The 24672-nt window shown below is 26.1% G+C and overlaps 1 protein-coding gene across 5 annotated transcripts in view; it reads left to right on the forward strand.

Moving 5' to 3' along the window:
* Positions 1-17812, forward strand: part of LOC107437447 (mitogen-activated protein kinase kinase kinase kinase 3) — a 72446-nt gene extending 54634 nt beyond the window's left edge. For 4 of the 5 annotated variants that reach the window (XM_021147607.4, XM_087155001.1, XM_071187852.2 and 1 more), the window contains 8 exons: positions 559-619; positions 710-815; positions 7010-7172; positions 8740-8837; positions 9001-9167; positions 11968-12057; positions 13470-13596; positions 16722-17812. In XM_021147607.4, the coding sequence (XP_021003266.1) occupies positions 559-619; positions 710-815; positions 7010-7172; positions 8740-8837; positions 9001-9167; positions 11968-12057; positions 13470-13596; positions 16722-16809 (900 nt within the window). In that variant the 3' untranslated portion in view covers positions 16810-17812. Of the gene's footprint in view, positions 1-558; positions 620-709; positions 816-7009; positions 7173-8739; positions 8838-9000; positions 9168-11967; positions 12058-13469; positions 13597-16650 lie in introns of all 5 variants that reach the window. The other variant, XM_043045438.3, reaches the window with a different exon arrangement.
* Positions 17813-24672: the final 6860 nt, after the last annotated feature.

Raw genomic sequence — 24672 nt, forward strand, 5'->3', positions numbered from 1 at the left:
ACAAATATAGAATTTCAGGTATCAAAATAGCTACTAACTAAAATAAGTTCTTCAGTAGGGGACTTAGTTATAAAAATAACTCTATAAAATAAATAATTTGATATTTGATGTATATTGGTCGAGATTAAAACTGTCAGTTTTAAAAGTTGATTGTAAAAATGATTACAATAGTAGTTAAAATGTTTTATTAAATGAATGTCTGATAAAAACAGATGTTTTAATAGTACTTATCCAGAGAGCCATAAAAGACATATTTCTACAATACCTATATTAGTTATCTATTTCCACAGTGCCTATTACCACAATTAGGCATCATTGATATCAATGATAGTTTGATGATTTTATATTGTTACCGCCTTTAAAACTGATTAAGTACCTTTTAAACACAAAAAAAGTGTTGATGCTTTTCCTATTAATTTACTTTTATGATTTTAATTTAAATCCCATTTAAACTTTCTAGAACTATTTTGTCTTTTAAAGTGTATGTTCCTTTCCTGGAGCTTATATCTAAGTTAAATTTAAAATTATTAATACTTGCAATATAAATGTTTATTTCAGTTGTATCCTAGGAGAACAACATGGATGTTTATAGTTAAAGATGTTTTAATGACTTTGTCAGGTAACACTATACAGATTTTCATTATATTCTTATGTGTTAATTTCAGCTTCTTCTCTAAAGTATGCTAATTGAATTTTTTTAATTTTGTAGGCAAAACGTCCCACTTGTATCGTCATGATCTGTTAGCCCTACATAGCAAACAAACTCACAGGTTTTCTTTATCAATGAACAAAATACCTGAAAGATTTGTCCCCAGGTAACTTAGTATATCTTATAGATTTTATTTTTTATTTAATCAGGGCTGTTAATTTCCTGTAAAAGAAAAAAAAAATGGTTTTAAAACCTTTTCATCTCTAACTTGTCAAGAGGAAACAGTTCAATTTGTTTGTTATAACTTTTCATGAGTTGCAATATCCACAATTATTTTACTCTGCTTGAAAACAAGCTAGATATGAAAAAGTTACACTACCATTTTTTAATTTTTTCTAAGAATTGGTTTTATTACATTTAATTAGTTGCTTTATACTTTACTCTGTCTTATTTTTCAATACATTATTTCAAACCAATGAACAGTATAAAGTTTTCTTATGTACTTAAAATACAAGCAGTATTGGTATCAGTAATTATGCTAGATTTTGGAAAGTGCCTGGATAATGGCCGTTAGAAGCCAGGTCTTCTAAATTTTGCAGTGTTGCTACAACTTGCTTGTTACAGTCTCTTTTATTTATATTTTACTGCATATTTTAGATATATTTTTCCTGGATGCACTGCTGTATCAAAACCAATTTGTGTAGTTTTTTATGAGTTTCAGTCTGCCTCATGTTCTGCAATATGGTCAACTTCATGTAGTGATAGCGTTTAATAATAATAATAATCAACATTAAAATTTTCTTAAAATAAACTAAATTTTTTTGATTCTTATTTCTAGCCAAACTTTATACTTATATTTCTGCTGAATGTGTATGTGATGGCAATGAATTGGGATTAGACTATAGTTGTTAAATATTTTAAAATTCAATTCATAGCCACTTTTAACTGGCTGCCCTATTTTTGGTAACTACCCAACACATTTTTCAATTTAATATTCCACTATGCATCACCCAAATCATCACCACAATTTCTTGGTCCTTTTTAACTGTATATGGGTCTCAGTTTATAATATTATAAATTTGTTTTTGTAAAATTTAACATAGCAAGTAAATATTTTATCAGTGGAAAAGAATAATAGAAATGCAATTGATTTAGTAGTAATTTGATATAGAATTAAAACCAAAATTTCCATATCAGTTGTATTAAAATTTTAAAATCAGCTTATTATTTTGAAAAATGATACGAGACACAATTTTCTTTTTCATATGCACTCATAATTAATGCTGATTTAATCATTTTTATTTGCTCTTTGCTAAGAGAAGGATAAAACAATTATCAATGAGAACTGGAAAGTTGCTAGTTATATCTGAAAGAATAGGAAAATGAATAAGTAACATTAGAAAGCTCAAGTATAATTTTTGAACAACAAGTATTCTGAAACAATAGTGTTCTCATAAAGAAATACAAAGAAAAATAGATGCTTGAATAAAATTACTGACATGCATTAATCTATAAAATATGAAGATTATTTCACTATAAAAGTTTTAGTTATCATTTCTTTATTAGAAAAGCTATTATATAAAGATAATTAAAATCCTGGTTGTAGAAATTAGAACAGTTTGTTGAAATTGGTTGTGAAAATTAAAAAACTGTTTCAACTACTTTATTCAAATTAAAATGATTTCATTTGATCAATTATTTTTTTACAGAATTAAATTTATTTTTACTTTTATTAACTTATAAGTCAACATAATAAATTACAAAAAATATTGAATGAGATTATTTGTTAAAAAAAAATCTGTAACAGTAAAAAAAATAAAGCAAAAATATTCTTAATTTCAATTTTGTTTTACTTTTTAAAATAAATGAACTTTAGAAGCATAATAGTAAACTTCATTGATAACAAAATGCTGGGTAAACTAAAAAATTAAACTGAATTTTAAAACTTTCTAAATTTTTAGAAATTACAAAATTCTTCGTATAATAAAATAAATTTGAACTTCAGAAGATGTTTTAATTTTTCTTACCGTAATTTTGTGGATATATGCTGCCCTGGGAAATATGGCACACCCATTAAATTTGACTGAAAAGGAAAAGTTTTTCATCATAAAAGCCACACTATCAGATATGCCGCCTAGACTTTATAGTGTGATCGATCGCGGATTTAGCACATCTGCTTCAAATAACAAGTTATATACAAGTAAATGATGAAGCATTTAAAAATCATGAAATAATTATCAAACATACGATAAATTACTATATGCAATCTTACTAAAAACCAGAAATCACAACTTTTCATCACAACTTTTCAAATGTACACAAAATTGTACCATATACAATTGAGGGCAATTCAAATGCAACATGATCACAAAGGCATTACGTTAATAAATACCAAAATAAAATACTTTAAATTTTGTGTAAACCAAGTGATTAATAACCTAAATATAACTAAAATAAGTTATCAAAATACAATAAATTGATGAAAATCTTACCAGGTGTTAAATTGTACCAAATAGAACAGTTTTGATAGCATCATGTTGCTTTATCGTAATTTGATTTGAAATACCTAAGTATTATTAAATCAAATGATAAAACAGCTAAAAATCCTTACAATAATTCAAAAAAGTATTAATAATTATTAACTAAAAAAATCTTGTTTTGCGCAAAAATGTATTACACAAAACTATCACGAACGCATGCTGTTTCTTTTTACTAATTTTAAATTTCTAAAAGTTTTACCTACCAAATGATTAACAGCTTTAAACCTTTAAAATAATTTTTAAGAGTAAGATAAGAAAAATAAACAAATAATCTCGTTTCAAAAAAGTATTAATAATTATTAACTAAAAAAATTTTGTTTTGCGCAAAAATGTATTACACAAAACTATCACGAACGCATGCTGTTTCTTTTTACTAATTTTAAATTTCTAAAAGTTTTACCTACCAAATGATAAACAGCTTTAAACCTTTGAAATAATTTTTAAGAGTAAGATAAGAAAAATAAACAAATAATCTCGTTTTGCACAAAACTAAAGCATCGAGAATGCATTATTTCTTTTATAATTAATTTATAATATCCCATTTATAAATATATCAAATGATTAAACAGCTAAACATTTTTAAAATAAAAAAATACAGAATAAATGAAGCAGTTCACATACTCCAGTTCTTTCCATGTTTTCATCATGTTGCATCATTTTACTCAAACATCTCTAAATTTCAAAATCATAAATTTCCGAGTCTCAGATATGAGTAAAAATAATGAAGTGGAATAATAAATATGAATAACAAATAATACGAGTAAAAATAATGAAGTTGACCTTCCAGAAGTGAAAGTGGGGATAAGCTTGACCTTCAAGATAGAACTTTTAAGCATTTCACTACACATTCATTTTAGAGAATGACTTGCATATTTTTCTTTCACTTTTTTTCCTTCATACTTGCAGCAGAAGAAAGGGAAAGGGATAATTGTACTTGCGTCGATTTTTGTAAGAGACTATTCACGGGGTGATTGCGGGCGGGGAATTCGTCAACGACTTCTTTGGTGGAAACTGAGAGCGACTACTAGGTTATTGTTACATTCTTGCTCACTGTTTTTCACCTGCATTGTTAATTCTTTAAATTATAATTGATTCAGGGCTTCAAGTGCTGCGCACATTGCGCCTTTTTGCGCAAAATCGGTATATTTGCGCATTACTGAGCAGAAGCGGCATTTTATGTTAAATTTGCGCCGAGTCTGCGCCAAAAAATTTTCGGGGACCAACTAAACATTGCCAAATTTCAATAGCATAAGAATTTTTTTTTTCTCTTGTTGATTTCATCGTTATTGAAGTGCCATCATCTTCGTCAATGGCAAGCTAATAGCCTTCTTGCGCTATTCTATTTATAGATTAGTACCATGATCTTTGAATTAACTAGGGGACCATCCACTAAGTACATATTTTCATGTTGATCCTCAGAACAGTCAAGAATCACAAAGCTTCATAACCTCAAACTTTCCATCTCCCTTTTATTTATTTCATTTAATAAAGATAAGAATTAATTGAGTTTCATACAGTAAATTTTTTATCTGAGGGACCATCCACTAATTGCATATTGTTTTTAAACAATTATTTTACTTTATTACTTTTTTTTACTAATATTTTTTTTTACTTATTGTATTTTATTATTGTATTATTACCTTCAAAATTTTCGGTGCTCTTATTTTGTTTTAGGAAATTACTTAATGATATTTAGAGGCAAGATTTTAAATAAGTATGAAGATTTCAATATTTTAAATGCAGCAAAAAATTTTATGTTTTTAAGATTTTTCATTCAAAAGTACTTCAATTCATCTTTTAATGATTTGATTTAAAACAATTGATATAAAAAATTTTAATTGTCACAGATTTGTTAAATATTATGAGTGTAGAGACAATATAATAATTTACTTCTGACAAACTTTTTTTAGCTTCAGTACTCATTGTATTTGCATTTAAAAACTATTAAATTTTTTTTAATCATTTCATTAATGAAATACTTTATAAGTAACCAATTTGAATTAAAATTCAATAAAAATTTATTAGGGGCCATTCACTAATTTACATTTGTAATATAAATTTATTAAAGTTTTCTTAATTTGATTAATTCTTTACATATTTTTATAAATTTGGTATGATCAATATTAATCTTGTTAATGTTTTGTTGAATGTACTATTACAAATAACATTTATTTAAACTTTAAGAAAATTACACTCGATAACCTTAAATAATAGTTAAATTAATTACAGTTTTGAATTACCTTTTACAGAATTAAATAAAGCAATTATTAATTTAAAAAATAGTATGAGCCATTCAGTATTGAATTTATTTAAATTTATTTTGACAAAAGCTCTTTTTTTAAAGAAATATTTCGGCAATATTAAATAAATTTTTAGGTTTTTTAAAAACTGAAACACCATTGATTCACTTGCTGTGTGATGAAATGGTGTTCCTAGTTAAAGCATTGTTAGGGCGTTTTTTTGAAGAGTTCTGCTTTTCATGTTTGTCAGGAAAGGACTTAAAATCATTGGATGTAGAAAACGCAGAAATTTGGCAAAATTAAAATTTAATAGATGTTGGACTAGATACCACAAAGGCGATGACATCCTTATCTTCTTCAGAAAAAAAATTATGTATTTAGGTGCCAGGTCTTTTTACTTGGCATGCGCAAAAAATTTATTAAAAGTATTGCCTCTTAAAAATAGATTACTGTACCATCTTAAAGTGTTGCATCCTGTAATGAGAATGGAAGAAGCTTCTATTAAGTCAATAAGATATCTGGCAACAGTAACCCCATCCATTATATAGCCTGGAGAGGCATCTTTGTTACTAGATGATCACTTTGTTACTAGATATATCAATAAAATAGGGGTTTAAATAACTTTAAAGTTGACAAAGATATGATTAAAGTGGTTCGTGTAGCATTTAAAAATTATTCTGCTCGATTAGAGGTTGAGAAAAAAGAAAGCAAAAAGCGAAAAACACTGAGACTGAGGAAAGCAGATTGAAAGCTACTGAAATTGATTTGTAAAAAAAATTGAAGGCTTCTCAGGATCTCTTAGCCGCAGCTGAACAAAATATTAAAGATGGGTAAAATAATAGACATATTGATTATAGAAAGCGGACAGATCCTCTTATCTGAGGCTAAGTCGAGGATAGCAGAATATTTAACAGCATTGGAAGGTACCAAAAAGAAACTTAATTTGTTAATGCAGGGACCTTCCAACAAAGTGTAAAAAATAAGATATGTCATTAATGAACAAAATTAAAAATTCTTTTTATTAAATTCTTGTTTTAATTCTATTTATTAACTATGCTCCAAATCTTTGTTTTGCTGCTCCAAAATTGCTTTTTTGTTGCTCCAATACCAATTTTTTGCCACTTGAAGCCCTGTTGATTGTAAAGTATAAATATAGATCGCTGTAAGAGATTAAAAGATGAAGAGTTATATTGAAATTTGGGGAATCAATTCAACAAAATAGAATTTTCGATCGCAAGTAGTAAAAAATACCCTCTCTGGATAAGCCGTAGATAGGGCGCACATACCAAAATGTAATGTTTTAAATCATAAATGAAGTGGCGTATCTTCGTGAAATTATGTAACTTAAAGGAAGACAATAATGAACTTCTGATTATAATAAGAAAAGAAAAAACTATCTGTAATATCTATAAATTTTCTACTTCTTCACCCTTCTATTAACATGTGCATTTATAATTTTTCCATTCTTTGATTGATGAAATAAAGACATTCTATCATTTTTTTTTTGTAGATTGTATAATTTGTGTGAATGTAAATAGTTCCCTGAAAATTAATTTTATTAATAACAAATTGAATTTCAGGCGATTTTCAACTACAACTAAAGTTCCTGATACAAAAGGCTGCATTAAGTGTTGCATTGGACGAAATCCTTATAATGGTTATAAATATCTATGTGGAGCTGTTCCTAATGGCTTATTTTTAATGCAGTGGTATAATCCTTTGAACAAATTTATGCTTTTAAAAGTAAGTCATTATAGTTTTGTTGCTGTTTTTTTATTTCATCATCATTATTATTATTATATATAGATATATTCTGACCCTACAATTAATGTTAAATAATTTCTAACCTTTTTACATGTTTTATGTAATTTATTTCATAATTATAACAATATTCCAGAAATAAAATATATAGAAATTCTAAACAAAATTTTAAAAGTTTGCTTTTGTAAAAAGTTTTATGAATAAAAATTATAATGCCTATGATTTTTATAAAAATAATAATAGTTTGATAATAATAGATTGTTTTCACTTGAAGTAATCAGTTTTTATTGGTAGTCAATAATTTTCAGGATGGTGATATGCATGAAAATTTTAAAAATACATCTAATAAAGGGTAATTTTTTAGTATATACCCTTGGTTTTGCCAGTGCCAAGTGTTCCATATTTTCTGCCACTGCATTATTTATTTTTAAATATTGACAATAAATAATTAGTAGTGGCTCTTTTTGTTCAATTTATTTAATGAAACTTAAAAATATTCTCCACAAATACATTTATTTAATCTAAGGCTTCAATGAGACTTTTAATGCTATGTCAACTTTGAAATCCTTTAATGAACTGAGAAAAATATGCAGTTGTAATATCAGATTATAAAAATAGGTGAGTAAATGCATTCATAATAAATTAAGATACTTATATAGTTAAGGGGCTCGTAAAAAATTGCTCAACTATTATTGATGCCAGTGATGATTTTTTAATTATAGTAATAGGTGCTTCTGGTACAGTACAGAACCCGTTATCCGGAAATCAGAAAACCGGAAAACCAAAAAACCGGAACGAAATTCGATAAATTTTCCCGCAATTTTTAAAAAACATTTTTTTTTTCCTCATAAGATTTTAGGATTTTTCTTTCTTTTTTGAAAGATGTTTACCTTACCATCATTTCAGAAATAATCATTAGTGTATTACCTCATCGTTTTTTCTTATTTTTAAGATTATTTCCAAATATATATATATTTTTTTTAGTTGGGTTGAACAATAAAAAAAACGGCTTTTTGTAGCGATTCAGAAAACCGGAAAAATCAGTTATCCGGAATAGCGATAGTCCCGATCGTTCCGGATAATCGGTTTTCTACTATATTATGGAAATACATAATATGTACTTAATATATAATTGATGCTTAATATAAATGCAGTTTCATGGCCTCCTTGCATTGTACCGAAATTAATTATTCCTAAGATAATTTTGTCTTCCTTATTTTTGAATTTAAGACATTCTATATTAGTTATAAATTATTTACACATTTAATACTTAAAAGAATAAAATTATTGTGAGTTTAGAAACACAAATTTTGATATCCAAAGTTTTTTTTTCTTTTGTGCCTTCCTGTGATTTTGTGATATCAAAAAGGTTTTTTTTATTTTTTTATTTTTTATTCTAGATAAAAACGGGTTTTTGACTATATTTATTTTTCCTTTAAAATTTACTCATCTTTAGATACTCATAAAATTTACTCATCTTTAGATACTTTAGATACTCATCTTTCCTTTTATTTTTATTTACAAACTGATTCTTTGATGTTGTATTTAGCAATTTGAGTGTTTGCTGCCTTCAAAACTTTCAGTGTTTGAAATGATAATATCACCGGAAATGGAATATCCTGTTATATGCATAGAAGTTCACAAAGGGTAAGCATATTAGAAATCCTTGGATTTTTCATGTTATAAATCTAATTTTATTTTGTTTGTCTAGTCATAATGACCATTTTGTCCTGATTGTTTAACCTTAAGAACTATGTTTATTAGTATTTTGTTTCTAATGTTTATGATTTTATTCTGTTTTATATTTTAGGTATGATCGAGGAGACTTAAAACTGAATCTGATTAATCTAAACTCTACCTCCAGTTGGTTTGGAAAAGATGCCGATGATACCAGGACTGTTGTTTCACGACAAGATTTGCTTAGTATTATTAGTATTTCACAGCTTGAAAAAGATACATTATTAGTTTGTTCTGATAGTAAGTTGAATTTTTTTGTCTTGAAACTACTAGCATCCTTTTATATAGTTTTTAACCGCTTTGCATGTAATTTGGTAAAATATGGCATGAGGATTAACCAGTTTTAATTTTTTAAAAATAAAAGCTTTAAGTATAGAAGAAGTAAATAAAATATAGAACTACTCTTAGAAGTCATGCTAAAGATTTAAAAACAAATTAAGTAAGACTTTCTCTTGCTGTCTTTAAATTTACTTTTAAAAGAATAGCATTGAGATTGGAATGCAGAGGAACAGTGTTCTGGCCATTTTTTACTAGAAGCTATACTTTTAGAACTTTTTTGCTGTTGCAGAACTGTAATTCAAGTATATCTCATTTTTATTTTATTCATAAATCTTTATTTTCCTTCAGAAAATACTAAGTTGAGTAAAGAGTCATGTAGTATTTGCAATTTTTATTTCGTTAAATTATTCAAACCTCTAACTAGTTGATATAGATTAACATAAGAAAATCTTGAAAGACTGCCAAAATTAATTTTAACCGTAGTCAAGCCATTTTTGTTATGAGGCTAGCATGACCAGAGACCTTCTGTTTGTGACAAAAATTAAAGATCTTTTTTGAAAGGTAGGTTGTAAATGGGAGTGAAGTGAATTGATTTGTTAAATGCGGCTTTCCGCACAACGTTTCCAGAACGAGAAATTGGAAACCAGCAGTTCAGGAAAATGTACAGAGTTGTATTTATTTGGAGTAATTTTAACCTTAATTAGAGTAAAATAGAAGCAAAATTTAACTTTTATGATTAATCCTTTTGAAATACAAGTATTTCTATATGCTGAAACACTTTTATATGCTTTAACATTTTTATTTTACTTGATGATTTTACTTTTCTTTACTATTAACTAAAAATAATAACTCGAGGTTGTTGACTTCTTTGCCAATTTTGTATTTAAAAAAATAATACTTTCAATCGACTTTGATGAAGTATTTGGTGTTAATTCATTACTGTGAATTATCATTGATAAAATTAAAATATATTTTTCAAAACAATGCAGGAAACAATCTAAATAGCATTTGTTCTATAATGAAGAAATTTTTAAGTAATAAGTTACGATATTCATAACTTATTACTTAAACTTATTGCCTCATAATGCTAAATAATTTATGTTAATTAAATGATGAAATCAGACACAAAAACTGTTAAAAAATAGATTATCTTTAGAATGATGTAAAGATTTGAATGAAATTATTTTCAACAATTATTGAATGAAATAATAAGTAATTAAAAATGATTTTTTGCATGGATTTTTCGTATGCAAAAAATCATTGGATGAACAAGTTTTATAATTGTGTGCAAAATTTTTTGGTTTGCTTAAAAAATTTCCAAAACATGGCAAAATATTAAAAAAAAAAAAAAATGAATATTAAGGGGTTCAAGCTTTTGACTGCTGTTCTGAACAAACTATTGAAACCATATTTTCCAAATTGGAGCTACTTCCTATATTTTTTAAGATCGAAATCCAAATCCCAAATAAGGTATGTTTAATCAACGAAAGTACATTTTGGTGTCTGATTTTCTTGCTTAAAATATCGTCCGCTGTAATTAATTAGCATATTTAAGGTTCAATTCCCCTCCAATAAGCAAAGTACACACTTGAGTAGACTGCAGCTTTGATTTTTTTTTGTATCACTAGTGTATCTCAGTGTAGTTTGGTGACTTAACATTAGAACTTGGCTACTGTTAATTTAAGTTTTGTCTAAAGAAATGGGAAATATAGCTTAAATAGTTGATCTTATTGGTACCATCTAGCTTGAGAGTGAGAGAGAACTAGATTTTTTTTCCTGTGGTGCTGCTATTTATGTCTTCCTGAGAGGGTTGCATGTTTCAATGAACCAGAATCTCCATTTGAAAGGAGCAGGAGATTCTCATGTATTGAAGGAATGGAGTAAATATTGTAGTATCCAAGCTGGAAGTTGAACTTCCATTTAGTCTATCTTGAGATTGATAGCTTTATCTTATCGGCTAAAGTACATACACAACTTCAGGGAGCTAGTATCCAAGCTGGAAGTTGAACCTCCATTTAAGGATAAAGTACGTACACAACTTCAGGGAGCTAAGCGGCTTCCTAAGATGTTAACTACAGTGTCTATTTTGGCTGCATATTAAGATACTAAGAGCACAAATAATTTAATCAAGTGTGAAGCATAGATTGGAAGCTTTTGGACTAAGGCAAAGTTTTATTTCCTCACACATATTAAAAAATCAGAATTTGTCAATGAAAAAAAAATTATTTATTTTAAGGAAAGTTTTATTAAATTGAAGGTAGATTATGGTTCTGATTTCATGTTAATGGTCACCTCTAATTAAGTGAGATAAACTATGAAATGGCTTAATTTTGTGTATTTTTAGGTTCTTTTTGAATATCTTTTGAATTACAGTGCATAGCTCTGAATATTTTAAGAAATATGTCTGCAGAGCTCATTTTTTTGTGGAAGAAACTTCCTTTTCAAAGGTGAAAAAAAGTTAGATTTTTTTTTTATGTCTGAAAGTCTCCACTTTGAGTTAGGTTTGTGGCACTTAATTTGTTGCCTTAAAATCAACTAAAACTTTATTTCAAATATAAGGTAAACCTTCTCCTTATCAACTGTACACACAAAATTCTAAAAGTATCTCCAAAAATATTCAATTTCTCGCCCCCCCCCCTCTAAAAAATTTTTTTGTTTGGAAGTTTTTTTTTGGAGGGATAAAATATAATCATATACCTATTTGAGAAATTTAATTGTTACTGAAAGTTTTCTGCTTTTTTAATTTATTTTTGTTCTTTAGATATTATCAGAGTTGTTAATTCCCAAGGAAAGTTAAAGTCTGGCCACCAACCTTCTGAGTTTCATTTTGATTTTCGAATTGAGTCAATGGGTAAGATAAGAAAAACTTGTTATCATAATGCTATACAATGTTAATGAAAAACTAGTGTTATTTATCAATTTATTTGAAAGATTCATTACCAATATTGTATCTTAATATCTTTTTTGCTATGATTTGTGTCTCAACTCTTATATCATTTCAAAAATTTTTTAAAGTAATATTTAGACAGAAGTGGAACAGATTGAAATTCATATCGAAGTTTTTAACCAACGTCATTTAAAATAATGAAACTTAAAAAAGTTTGCTGCAGGCAACTTTATTTTCTTTCTTTTTTTTCTTCATTTTTTCTTGAAGTATTGACAAAGTAGATCTTTCTAATCTTTATCTATATTGTATATTGTAAATTTGTTCACTCATTTGTAATCATTTTTGACATGAAAAATTTTTTTTACTTCATTATTAATTAACTTCATTCATTTATTTGAAAAACTGACATTTTTTATACGGAGCAGTTTATTTTTAAAACATTTGTATGATGTGGAAAGGTAAGATTGATGCAAATAAAATATAGTTTGCTCTAAAAATAGATTGATTGTAAAACATTATATTATTTAGTAATTTTTTAATCCAACTGAGCAACAACAGCTATTGAAAGTTTAAGCTAAATGCCTTTTTGTAAAATTTTAACAAACAGTTCCAATTTTTTGACATAATCATGTCATGATATTTGATACCAAATACCAAAAAGAATGATTTTTGAAAATGAATGATTTATAATTTTTTGAAAAAATCTCATACTTTAATAATGTATTATACTCTACCAAGTAAAAATTATTCTTCATTCACTTTTTCACATATTAGTTGAAAAGTAGAATTCCCTGGTAGTTCATGCTAAGAAATTGATTGAAGACCAAATCATAATATAAGGGCATTTATTAAAATAGGGATGTATTGAAACCGAAACCAAAAAAGGTTAAAAAAAAGACTATAGTGTGCAGAAAGAAAGTTTTATGCCAATAATAATTCTTCAATACAATGACATCCCCATATCAAAATGAGCTCTCAAATAGTCAATCTTCTTACAGTTTGTGGACAGCAAATCTGACATACACATTAACATTTTAACTGCTATGTATATGCGTTAATTTGTTGTTAATGTGACTATAAAGTACAAATTATGAAGGTATAATGGGATGAAGCTGTTGTATGCTGTGTATTCAACCAGTATATTTAAAAGCAATTCATAATGCATTAATTTAAAAATAAATATTATATATATGTATGTGCATACTTTCTATTTATGACATACACATCTAATGAAGTGCTCCAATAATTTTCACATTTCAATTGAATCTGAGGTGTAAAAGTATTGTTAATATTATCAAAAAAGTTATTAAAGAATGTCTTGATTGCTTTTTTTTGGTAGAAAAAAAGAAATAAAATATCTCTATATTTCTTTTCAGTCTGTTTAACAGATTGCGTCCTAGCTTTTCATAAGCATGGGATGCAAGGTCGAAGTCTAAAAAATAATGAAATTGTTCAAGAGATCAGTGACTCCAGTCGGATATTTCGGGTACTTGGTGCTGACAGGTAAATGTTGCATTATATGCTCTTGTGTAAAACTTTATATTTATAGAAATTTAAATAAGCTTGCTGACTGATAAAATGAATCTCGATGACTTTCTTATCAGACTGTTTGACCAGTTTAGATCCCTATGCAAATTGAAAGAAATTTGATTAAACTACCACTTTTTTTAATGGCTCAAAAACATTTTAAGTTTTCAATGCAATAGAAACATTTATAATGTTTTTTATGCATTGTTATGTATGACGTTTGTATTTAGTTATATAGGGATGAAATTTGTTGGGTGAATATCCGAACTTCAGCAGCTTATTATTTATATTTGACATTAGTTTAATATTTTACCATGTTTTTTCGTCTGTTTAATTTTTACATATCTCCCATGCTTAAAGAAATCATTGTAAGCTCTGAAAAATTTTGAAAACCATTTTTTTAAAAAGTTAATTTGTTTGAAAAAAGTATGGTCAGAAATTTGCAGTTGAATTCTTATGTAGATCTGCAGCATGGCTGACCATAGAAAATATTCTTTGTGCGTTTGGCTTCAGTGCTGGTTGGATAAGGATGAATCATCAAAACACACTTCAAAATGTAATTGAACATAAGTTCATTGTGAATGTTTGGTGTTTAAATGCATATTTGATCTATTATAGTTTTATGAAACCTGGCTCATTAGTCATAATAAAAACATACTGTAACTAACTAGATGAAATGGTGTAAAATTTTTTACCCTAGACTGGTCATAACAAATCATGCCAAACCACTCACTACACAAATGACTATGGCAAGACTACAGAAATTGAAACTTCTTAATCCACCTCCATAGTCACTAGACCTATCCCCCTACTGACTACCATTTCTTTCTGAATTTGGGTAGCTTTTTATTCGTAAAATAAGTTTATTCCAAAAAGGCTGTAAAACTAACCTTCCAGGGATTTATTAACTCTTGTCTTTCATGGGTTTATCCTACTTGCTTAAACAACCAACATGACAAAAGTGTAGAGAAAATATGGGTGCATACATTGAAAAGGAAATAGCTCCTTAAGTCTTTTATTTTCTACAAATTTCTTACTTTACTTACTTGCCTACGTTCAAATTATTCCTGACCAATAATAGAGCAGTTACTTTTATGTTAATAGCAGACATTTTATTCGAGAAAAATGAGATAGTAAGTAAAAAGTTTGCTATATTTTTGATTAGAGCGCTCTATGTCAATTTTATATAAGTAATGTGCTAATTAAACAATGTGATATTAGTGTCTAACTAAGAAAATTAAGTGTTTTGGTCTCTTATCAATAGTCATTTTTATTTCATGTTTATTATTTTTTTGAAAACTAGATTTAAACTATCATATTTAATATGATTTTGCATAAGATAATTGTGGTTATATTATCACATTATAGTTCTGAAACGAATGCTTATGTTTTACAGTTGTAAGTGTATCAAGATATCTGTGGCTTTAATGTAAATAATATTTCGAAAATGTCAAAAGATTGAGAATTGCTAATTATTATTTAAGATGTATATTAAAAAAGAAATTTAAACATTCTAAAAATTTAAAACACTTAATTATAGAACTTAACATTTTGAAATAAGAAAATTTAAAAATAAAAAACTCATCAACAGACAAGGAAAATCTACAAATGCTAAAAAAATATGAAAAGGATTGATTTGACTTTCTTTAATCTTTTTTAGCCTTTTTTCAAGATGTTAACTTAAGATTAAAATCACTGAAAACTATTCAAACATGTGTACTAGTTCAATACACAATAAGTTGAAACCTGTTACACCTAGGTGAATAAGTCATGTAGATGTAAAACTGGATAGCATCAGTTGTATTTCACTAAAATACTGATATATATAACTTTCTGTAGCTGCAAATCATATAAATTCAATCTTTCCCAAAATGAATATTTTTTTTACAATCTTTATATTTTTCTTTAAACTTAAAATGTAGAGAAAATTGAAAAATCTAATCATCTGTTTGTAAAATTCATAACCCTTTTTTACCATTTAAGAAACTTTTTAATAGTGAACCAAATACTTTATGTCATTTCTGTTTATATAATGATATAAAAATATAATTTGATAAGAACTTGCCTAAGTAAAAATTTATAAAGAATACTTTAAGAAAAATATGTAAGTTTTATTAGAAATAGTAACCATGAAAAGATATTTTTTTCTGAAATTCTTTTCAAGGTTTTTTTTTTTAAAAAAGCACTTTAAACTTTCATTTCTACCTAAAAATAATAAAAGAAATACTAATCATCTAGTTAATTTTAAATAATCAATTTTGCCTTAAAATTGTATTGATTGATTTTAATTGATTCATTGTTAAACTAAACTATTTCATCATTTTATTTAGAAAAAATTATAGTTCATAATTGAGTTAAAATTTTTTTTATATGTAATTAAGTTTAAATTATAATATAATCTTCATCTCAATTTAAATAAAAAGTTAGAAACCAAAACCAAGCAAAAACAAAATTCTAAAGATATATATGTTAGCAAAAACAGTACTTCATCAGGCAACACACTGGAGCAGTTGTTTTCAGTTTCGAACTTTTTATTTAAATTTTTTACCTAAAACAAATTTGGCTTTAGCTGCATTTGGCGCTTTTCCATTTTGACTTATTATTTTAAAGTTTTTTTCTTAAAATTTGTTTAACAATCTTTATCTCCTAATGTTTTACTTCTCCATGTGTGAGTGCTTTGACTAACAAAACAATTTAAATAAATAATTCAAGGCTTTTACCTTAATATTCCATTTCAAAATTAATTTATTTGTAAAATAACTTGATTCATCTTGAACCTAAATCAATTTTTGCTTATACTCTTGAAAAATAATGCTCAGTCTTCCGATGTTCTGATCTAGTTTTGATTTTGCTGAATTTTTGATGTCAATTAATTATGTGATAATTGCATTACTTTACCTGTGCTTATATTTATGGTATAGATTACTTGGTTATTTTTTTATGCTAAGCAATTGATTTTGAAAATCAAACTTTGTTTCAAAATATGTTGCCAGTATACAAATGGACCTCCCAATTTTCATTGCATTTTAGGGATACAAAAAGTCAACTTATGCACTGGAAGATATAGTGCATACTTAAGAAAAATGTTCTTTTTTTTCTAGTGTGGTTGTTCTTGAAAGTAGACCAACTCATGATTCAAAAAGTCCTTCTAATCTTTACATCCTAACTGGTCATGAAAATAGTTTCTGAAGAATGAACTTTTTTATTACTTATTACTGTGTGATATTTGATAGTGATATACGTATGCTATTGCTTTAAATGAATTGTTACTTATGATATCCTGATGCTGTTGTAAGAAACTTTAAGATCAATTTGATATTACAACAAATTATATAATGTTAAAAAATATTCATTCTATAATAGTCTTCGTGAAATGTTCACCTGTTCATCATTGTCACAATTATTTAAGTTCATTTGTACATATATTTGTTTCATTTTATTTTATTAACTAGTAGTATTGAAGATGGTTTTAATTTGTTCAAAGATATTTATGTAAAAGTATTCAATATGTGTTTAATTTTTTCATTGAAAGTAATACATTCAAGAAAAATATAATAATTATTCTACCTATAAGAAAATATGTATCTTTTTTTAGGTATATATGTCAATACAATTAGGTTACAAGTCATTTTTTAAGCAAACAAACTTTGATTTTGGTATTGAAACTGTTAATGCAATGTTCATCCATATATGTATTGGAGCATACAAGAATTAATCAAAGACAAAACATTTTTAATAAATTAGAATAAAAATTAATAATTGGGATAAAATATATCTTTTGCCTGACTTAAAAATCAATTTTTTGAAACGTTAAAATAATGTGTACATTTAATATTTATGTCAGTAAAATATTGAGCAGCTATTTTAGTTTGGATATGCTAAGGTTTAAATAATAATCAATAAAGGGCAATTTAATATAAATTTTATGTAAGGTGCCAAAAAAAAAAAAAGTTAGGAAGTGTTTAAACCTATAGGGCATAGCGATGACAAATCTGTTAAGGGAATAAAGACATTGAGAAATCAAGCAAAGAAACAGCTTCCATTGATTTTGTTGAAAAAGTATTGCCTTAAAGTTGAATAACATTAATTAAAAGGAAAACTTTTGCCTAGAGATTTTTTAATGCTTGTTAGTTTTTAAATTCATAAACTCACTCCAATTTTTATTGACGTTTAATTTAATAGAATTTTCAAATATCATGGAAATTAATAAAAATAAAATCTCAATGAACAAAATGTATAGAAATTATATCATTGATTCATGTTGAGAAGAATAAAATAATTTTTCAATTGTACATGCAATGAGCAAAATAAAAAAATTTGAACATCTTAATAACACTCAATCTAATGATTGAATTTTCATGTAGTATCAGGATATATTCTTAATGATTTGGGGAGCAAACCTTAACTATGCTAAATAATTTGCACAAACGATATTTTAAGTTTAAATTTGGGCACAAAAACATATTTTTTTTTGAATAATCAAGCATTTTTTTAGATAAATATGGAATTTTGTTCCTCAAACTATGATGGGGAAAATATGGCAGGAAAGCAATCGAAAATTAGGGCCTCTGAATGCTAATTTTTATTTCTTGTATATTCCATTATCTCAAAGAAATTGTATTTTTATTTTTAAAAAACTATTTCACTGATTAACTTCAAATTTTTGATTTTTTCCATTCAAAATTATATTGATTAAAGTGATATAAAAATTTGTTTATGCCTTCTGTTTCAAAAGTTGTTTGAAGGATAGTAAATAAAATTAGGAAGGATAGTAAATAAATAGATTTTAAAATATAATTTAAACATTTTATACTGCTGGTGAGTAATAGACAGTTTGACCCTTAATGTTAATTTTAGCTCAGCATATTTTGCAATTAGCATATTTTGCCATATCACTGAGTCACACTCAAAAAGTTTGTTTTTACAACAGTAATTTTACATAAAAAATACATTTTTATAATTATTTTTTATTATAATTATTTTCTAGAAGTTTTAAATTTATATGGTATACAATTTTTTTTAACGATTTAATTTTAAATGACGAATTGCAAAACTGGAATAGAATTGGTCAAATAGTTTGTAAGGAATGAAAATTTGAAAATGAGACTTTTTTTATGCAAATCAGCATGAAAAAAGATGAAATTACGATATAGGACCTAAGATTTAGATTGCTTACCTGCCTAAACCATTTGGACTGTTTTTCAGATCCTATTTTGTGGGTCGAAAATCTAAATAATTCAAAAAAGAGGTGTGTTTATTCATAGAAAGTACATTTTTGTCTGATTTTGTAACTTAAAATGTTTGCACAAAATAATTAAGTTTAATATCATTAAGATTGCATCTAAGTAAATGAAAGTTCGATCACTAGTTTTTAAGCTTTTCCATTTTTATTTTGTGCACACGACGTATGATATCATTGTAAAAGTAATACAGTGCTGTATGAGACTATAAAGATAATTTGACATGGGCTATAACAATGAATTTTAACTAAGTTTAATCAGGCATTTAACATTTATTTGGAGTTCTTTGTATTGTCAAACTAGTTTAATATTAAAACTAATTAGAAAAAAAAAATACTTGTCTGATACTACTTCTTGTAAGTTAAACTAAATATGCTAACCATCCTCGAATTTCAAATGATTATCGTAGGCAGACCAAATTGTCTTGATTTAAGTTAACAGCATTTAAAGGTTTAAGTAACATGTTAAACATTTACATATTTAATGAATTTATTTTATATATTTGCTCTGGCTTTGATTATATAGGTTCGATTATTAAAGATAGTGTAAAAAAGTAATTCATGAAAAATAAACTTTTCTTATTTTGTTATATTTTTAAATATTTTCAAAATGGAATTTGGTTAGTAAATATTCAGGATGTTGTTTAAAATTCTATCTATGTTATATTTTGTACCTCAGTAGTTAAGAAACATATTGTATAAAAACTTATCTAGTACAGTAATTTTGCATGATTTAGAATGCTGAAAATGAAATATATTAGCTATTTTTAGATGCTTACCTAATAGAAATTACTTTTAACTGTCTTTATCCAAATGATTTTTCTTATCAATATTTCCAACTATCCTTAAGTTAATAGAGTTTAATACTGTTTTAAAATATTTTTTAGTAATAATATTGTTAATTTTTGTTATTATTGCAAATCCATTTTTTTCTTACATATTTAATGAATACTCAAAAGTTTTGTATAAAGTTATTTAAATAAAGTTGCTCGAGCAAAACATTCGTAAGTTTTAAGTTAAAACAATGAATTTATCATTAAAATTTCTTTATATTGTCTTAATAAAAGAAAATGTGTATATTGTTAGTCATTTATTTAATTTTGGTTCTTTTTTCCTATAGCAATAATTCAATAAAATTTTTATAATTCAGTAAAGTATAGATAAATTGTTTTGCCATAGAAAATATAAGATACTTGATGTAAGTAAAGAAAATATTTGTAACAGTTTTTCAATTTGTTTAAACACATTCTCACTCTGAAATCTGGATCATTCTGTAGTTTTTAGAAAGTCTTTCTTTTTTGATTTGTATTGTAAGCATGTGTTATTATTTCAAATATTCTCTTTATTAACATATTCATACTATACGAACTTTCAAAAATTAATGTGTCATTAAGGTAAATTCATAAATACAGTAGAAAATCTATAAAATGTAATTCTATGCCCAGTTTTCCATAACTTTTGCATTAACTTTACAATCTTTAAAACAATCCAAAATTAATAATTGTTTTCTTTCTGCAAACAATAAATACTTAAGTGCATATTTTTATGTTCTAAAATATTTGTATTTTAAAATTATTTAAAACAATAATGTTGATGTGCATGATCTTCTGAATGATCTTATTAACACTAAATTTTGGAGATTTTTCTGTGAAAATCCTTTACTACTGTATGTATCTCTCAAAAAATCTAAGCACACTAGACTTGTTGACAAAAAAACTTGCATTGTTTGCTAATTAAAAGCGGTAAAACTTTGTTTATGATTGTTATAAAATTATGAAAAAAATAGAAGTAGAAAATAATATTTTAAAAAGTAACACAAAATGGTAATTATGTTCGTGAATTATTTATATATCAAAAATAAATAAATATGTCTATATTATGTCAATATTTTAAATAATTAAAAAATTTTATCTGTTAGAAAAGAATTTTTCTTTGAAGCTTTATCTTGACTGTTCGAAGTTAAAATAGGTTGAAACACTTGAGCTCAATTTGATATTTGTTTTCAGTCTATAAAATTATTTGTTTTATAAAAATGTGATATTTTACTAATGTACAATACTTATAATCTATGTTTATGTTTCTGAGAAACATGCTAAATATCACTATGCTGTAAATATTTAAAATTTTATACTATTAATGGTTTCCGCAATTCGTCATAAGCATATGTGTGTTCTTTATTTTTTTTATTGCTGTGAAATTGGTGAATGTTATTGTTCACCTCATAACTTCACTGTTACGGCATTCTTCTGATCTAAAATAATTGCATTAGGTTTTACTTTACTATTTACTATAGCCGAATGATTATAATTGCTTTATATTTAAATGTTAATTTTATAGAAGAATAAAAATTGCTTTGTTTTAACTTTAAACTTTTTTTATTACTATTGTGTTTAGTTTAGAATTACTCAGAGTAATATTTTGTTTGATGAATTTTTTAATGCTTCAATTTTTTTAGCGTTTTCCCCTCTAATCGAAGCATTAATTTTGTATATATTATTATATTTGATATCTAGTCTATTCCTCCAATTCCCTGTTGAGCGTTAAGTAGTAAGTCAAAACTGTAAAAAATTGAAACCTGTACAGTCATGCATTGATGAGTTATTTTTCACAAAATCTGTGATTTTTGCTTGCAAATTTGTGTGTCCTACATTTTTTATTTTTATAAAAAGCGTGTTATGTTGGGAATGAGTTAGTTTAGTATTATTTAAAACATTTTTAGTGGTGCTTTTACTATTTTTAATTAATATTCGTTTGAAAAATGTAATTAACACTCGTGTAGTGATTTTATGAACAATTTTATGATTTAAAAGGAATTTTGACTGTTTGAATTATTTTCTGTTTTAACTTGATGTCTGATTTGATTTTTGATTCTGTGTTTTTGTGTATAACATTTCTATGACTTTGAATGTGTTAAGTGATATTTTATTGTATTATTTATATGAAATGTGATAATTTGAATACAAATAAAATCTAGACATAGATGTATTATGTGTTAAATGAAGCAAATGTTTAGTTTAATATTTTATTTTAAAACAGAAAATTCCATCATTACTTTTAAAATCCTCTCCAAACTGGATGCAGTTATTTAACATCAATATTATTCACAATTCATAATTGTACCAGGAAGATTTGAAAATCTAAAAGAGGTACATATCAAGTATTGTATGTTTTTTTAGTTTTACTAAAGTAGTGATGTAATGTTGCTACCAAATATATTTGTAATGTTTATCCACGTGTGTTAGAAATTCATTACTGATAATTTGATTTTCCAACTTATGTTGATCAAAATGACCTACAATTTTATACTGTGGCATAGTTAGAGTGGAAGTGAAACCATATCCTTGTTAGACAATCAAGGAATTGTTAAATAATCTTAGCCAACCATGGTTGATCCTTCAAGAACAATTACAACTGATTGATAAAGGATGCAGAACAAGTATTTAGATCTGTCTGAAGAAAATAAAGCTAACCTATGTTTCACATGACACTTTAACTTCACTTCCTAATTAATTATTAGTTAATTATGATTAATTTCATTCGTTGTTTATTTCTTCAAATACATGTACAGAAGTGTTTTCTGATTGATTGATCAACAGAGATTAAAATTGGGTTCTCCAAAACACCAAAGGCAGATGCTCTGATTGATTGAATGACCTTGAAGTTTTGCTAAGGTACGCTTTTATAAGAATCGTTACAGCATCAATTAATGACTGAAACTTATTTTAATGAGTAATTTTATTTTTAAAATACAATATATTTCAACTAAGAAATCAATTCAAAAAATTTAACAGCTCTAGATAGTGAAACCGTTTACAAACATATATTTTCACGGAGTAAATAAGTACTTTGTTAAGCTTTTTGTTAGATTTATAAATTAATATTTTTATTCATTTTGGTAGATCGCATCAACTGATTCAATTAAGGCAGTACAGAAATTCCATCCAATTTTTGTATTTATTAGATGTCACAGTACTATATAAAACCAAAAAGTATTATTCATAGCTTTAGGGAGTATGCGTTTTTTAAAAATGTGTTTTATATTTTTATATTTAGTGACAAGCTTTATTTTTCCATTCTCAAAGTTAAAAAGTCAATCAAAATGAAATTTATGATCAGTAATTTGTAGTTAATCTCTTTTATTTCAAAGTTTATTTAGGGGTCATCCATCACAATTGTCCTCTCTTTATTGCTAACAATATGTTACCTTAGTCAACTTCTTGGGCTGTACAGTCTAGAACAGGTCAAGGCTGTCCATCCAAATCAGTTGCCTCCATTTCTGCCTATCATGTCCTACAGTTTTCTAGTTTCTATTATCCTGAAAGCTGAGATCTTTTTTTAATATTTTCCCCCCACCTAGTGGTTGACTATCCTCTTTTCCTGGTACCTAAAGATTTGCCAAATGTCAAATTCTTTGCTGGATTTGATTCTCATAATCTGTGTAAATGTCCAAACTTTCGTAAGCGATAAAGTATTGATTTTAATCATAATGGGTTCGCTGAATTTATAGCAGAGTTATCGGTCAACTTTCTGCCTTATAAAATCAAAGAAACACAATTTGAATTTTTGAGTTATAAAATTTCACACGTACCGTGTTTTAAATTCTTATTGCAACTATTCGATCGATCAAGAACTATGGACCGAATTTGTTAAATTTTTTTCACGTATTTTAAAATGGTAATGTATTAAATGAAATAATGATAAAAAATTAGTTTTTAGATGGAATTATCTGTGGATGAACGACTGTTATAATTGTGTACAAACATTGTGCGCTGTAACTGTTCCCGAGAAATAGCAAAATACACAAAAGTAAAATAGCTATAAGGGGACAGACTCTTGACGACCTAATTTTAAACTTACCTAATTATAATGTAAAAAAATGTTATTCTACTTCTTACTAAACCAGCTTAGTTATTTCGCAAAATAATTGCATTTCAAAAGAGGCGTATTTTAGGCGTTGGTACGAAGAACAAATATGCTTATATGGTATAACTCCAAAAAAGAAAAAAAATGTTTTTTTTTATGTAAAATATTACTCTTGACCTAATATTTTCCAAAATATGTATATATATATAAAGCATGATTTTAAAAAAAAATAGTACATGATTTCCATACGTTTTATTTAATTTTTTAAAATTTAAATGCTAAAAATTTTAATTATCTGCCAAAAACATTTGGTTCACTGACATGAAACTGATGAAATTATTTGGAAAATTATTCGATCTGCACTTTAAAAAATATTTTTTAATAAGAGAGAAATGTTTAAGCACATTTTATTTAAATAGCATTTTTCCTGGTTTCTCATTATAGAAATATTTTTTGAAAACTTCTTTGGGATGACTGACAAAATCGTGACTGGTGAAACTTAAATGAATGAATTAGGACATTTAAAAATAAATGAGTTTACTTTTTTAATTATTATTTTAATTACCAGGATAAATAAAGAATAATTTATTTTCCTTAAGTAATAATTTTAGGGTAATTCCATATTATATTATTGCAGTGATTGCAAATGAAAATGTCTTTCAAACAATTATAGAAATGCCCCGTTTTGTTTAGTATTTAGTACAATTTTTAAATGTTAATTATAATTAAGTTTAGTACAATTTTTTAACAATTAAACTTTGTAATATTACTCACATTTCTTTAAAAAAATGAAGTCCTGGAGATACTCCATTCTTGTTGTTTATAACAGTTAACAATAAAAAGATTTACTTAAAAAGGATCGTAACTATCTCCCTACATTATATCGTGTCAAACGTTAAACTAACGTAAGCAAGAAACCTCTGCTCATTGGTCTAGGTCACAGTGTATGA

The sequence above is a fragment of the Parasteatoda tepidariorum genome, chromosome 11 (assembly GCF_982258835.1).
Source record: "Parasteatoda tepidariorum strain Cologne lab strain chromosome 11, Ptep-v5.0, whole genome shotgun sequence".
In the NCBI taxonomy this organism is placed as follows: domain Eukaryota; kingdom Metazoa; phylum Arthropoda; class Arachnida; order Araneae; family Theridiidae; genus Parasteatoda; species Parasteatoda tepidariorum.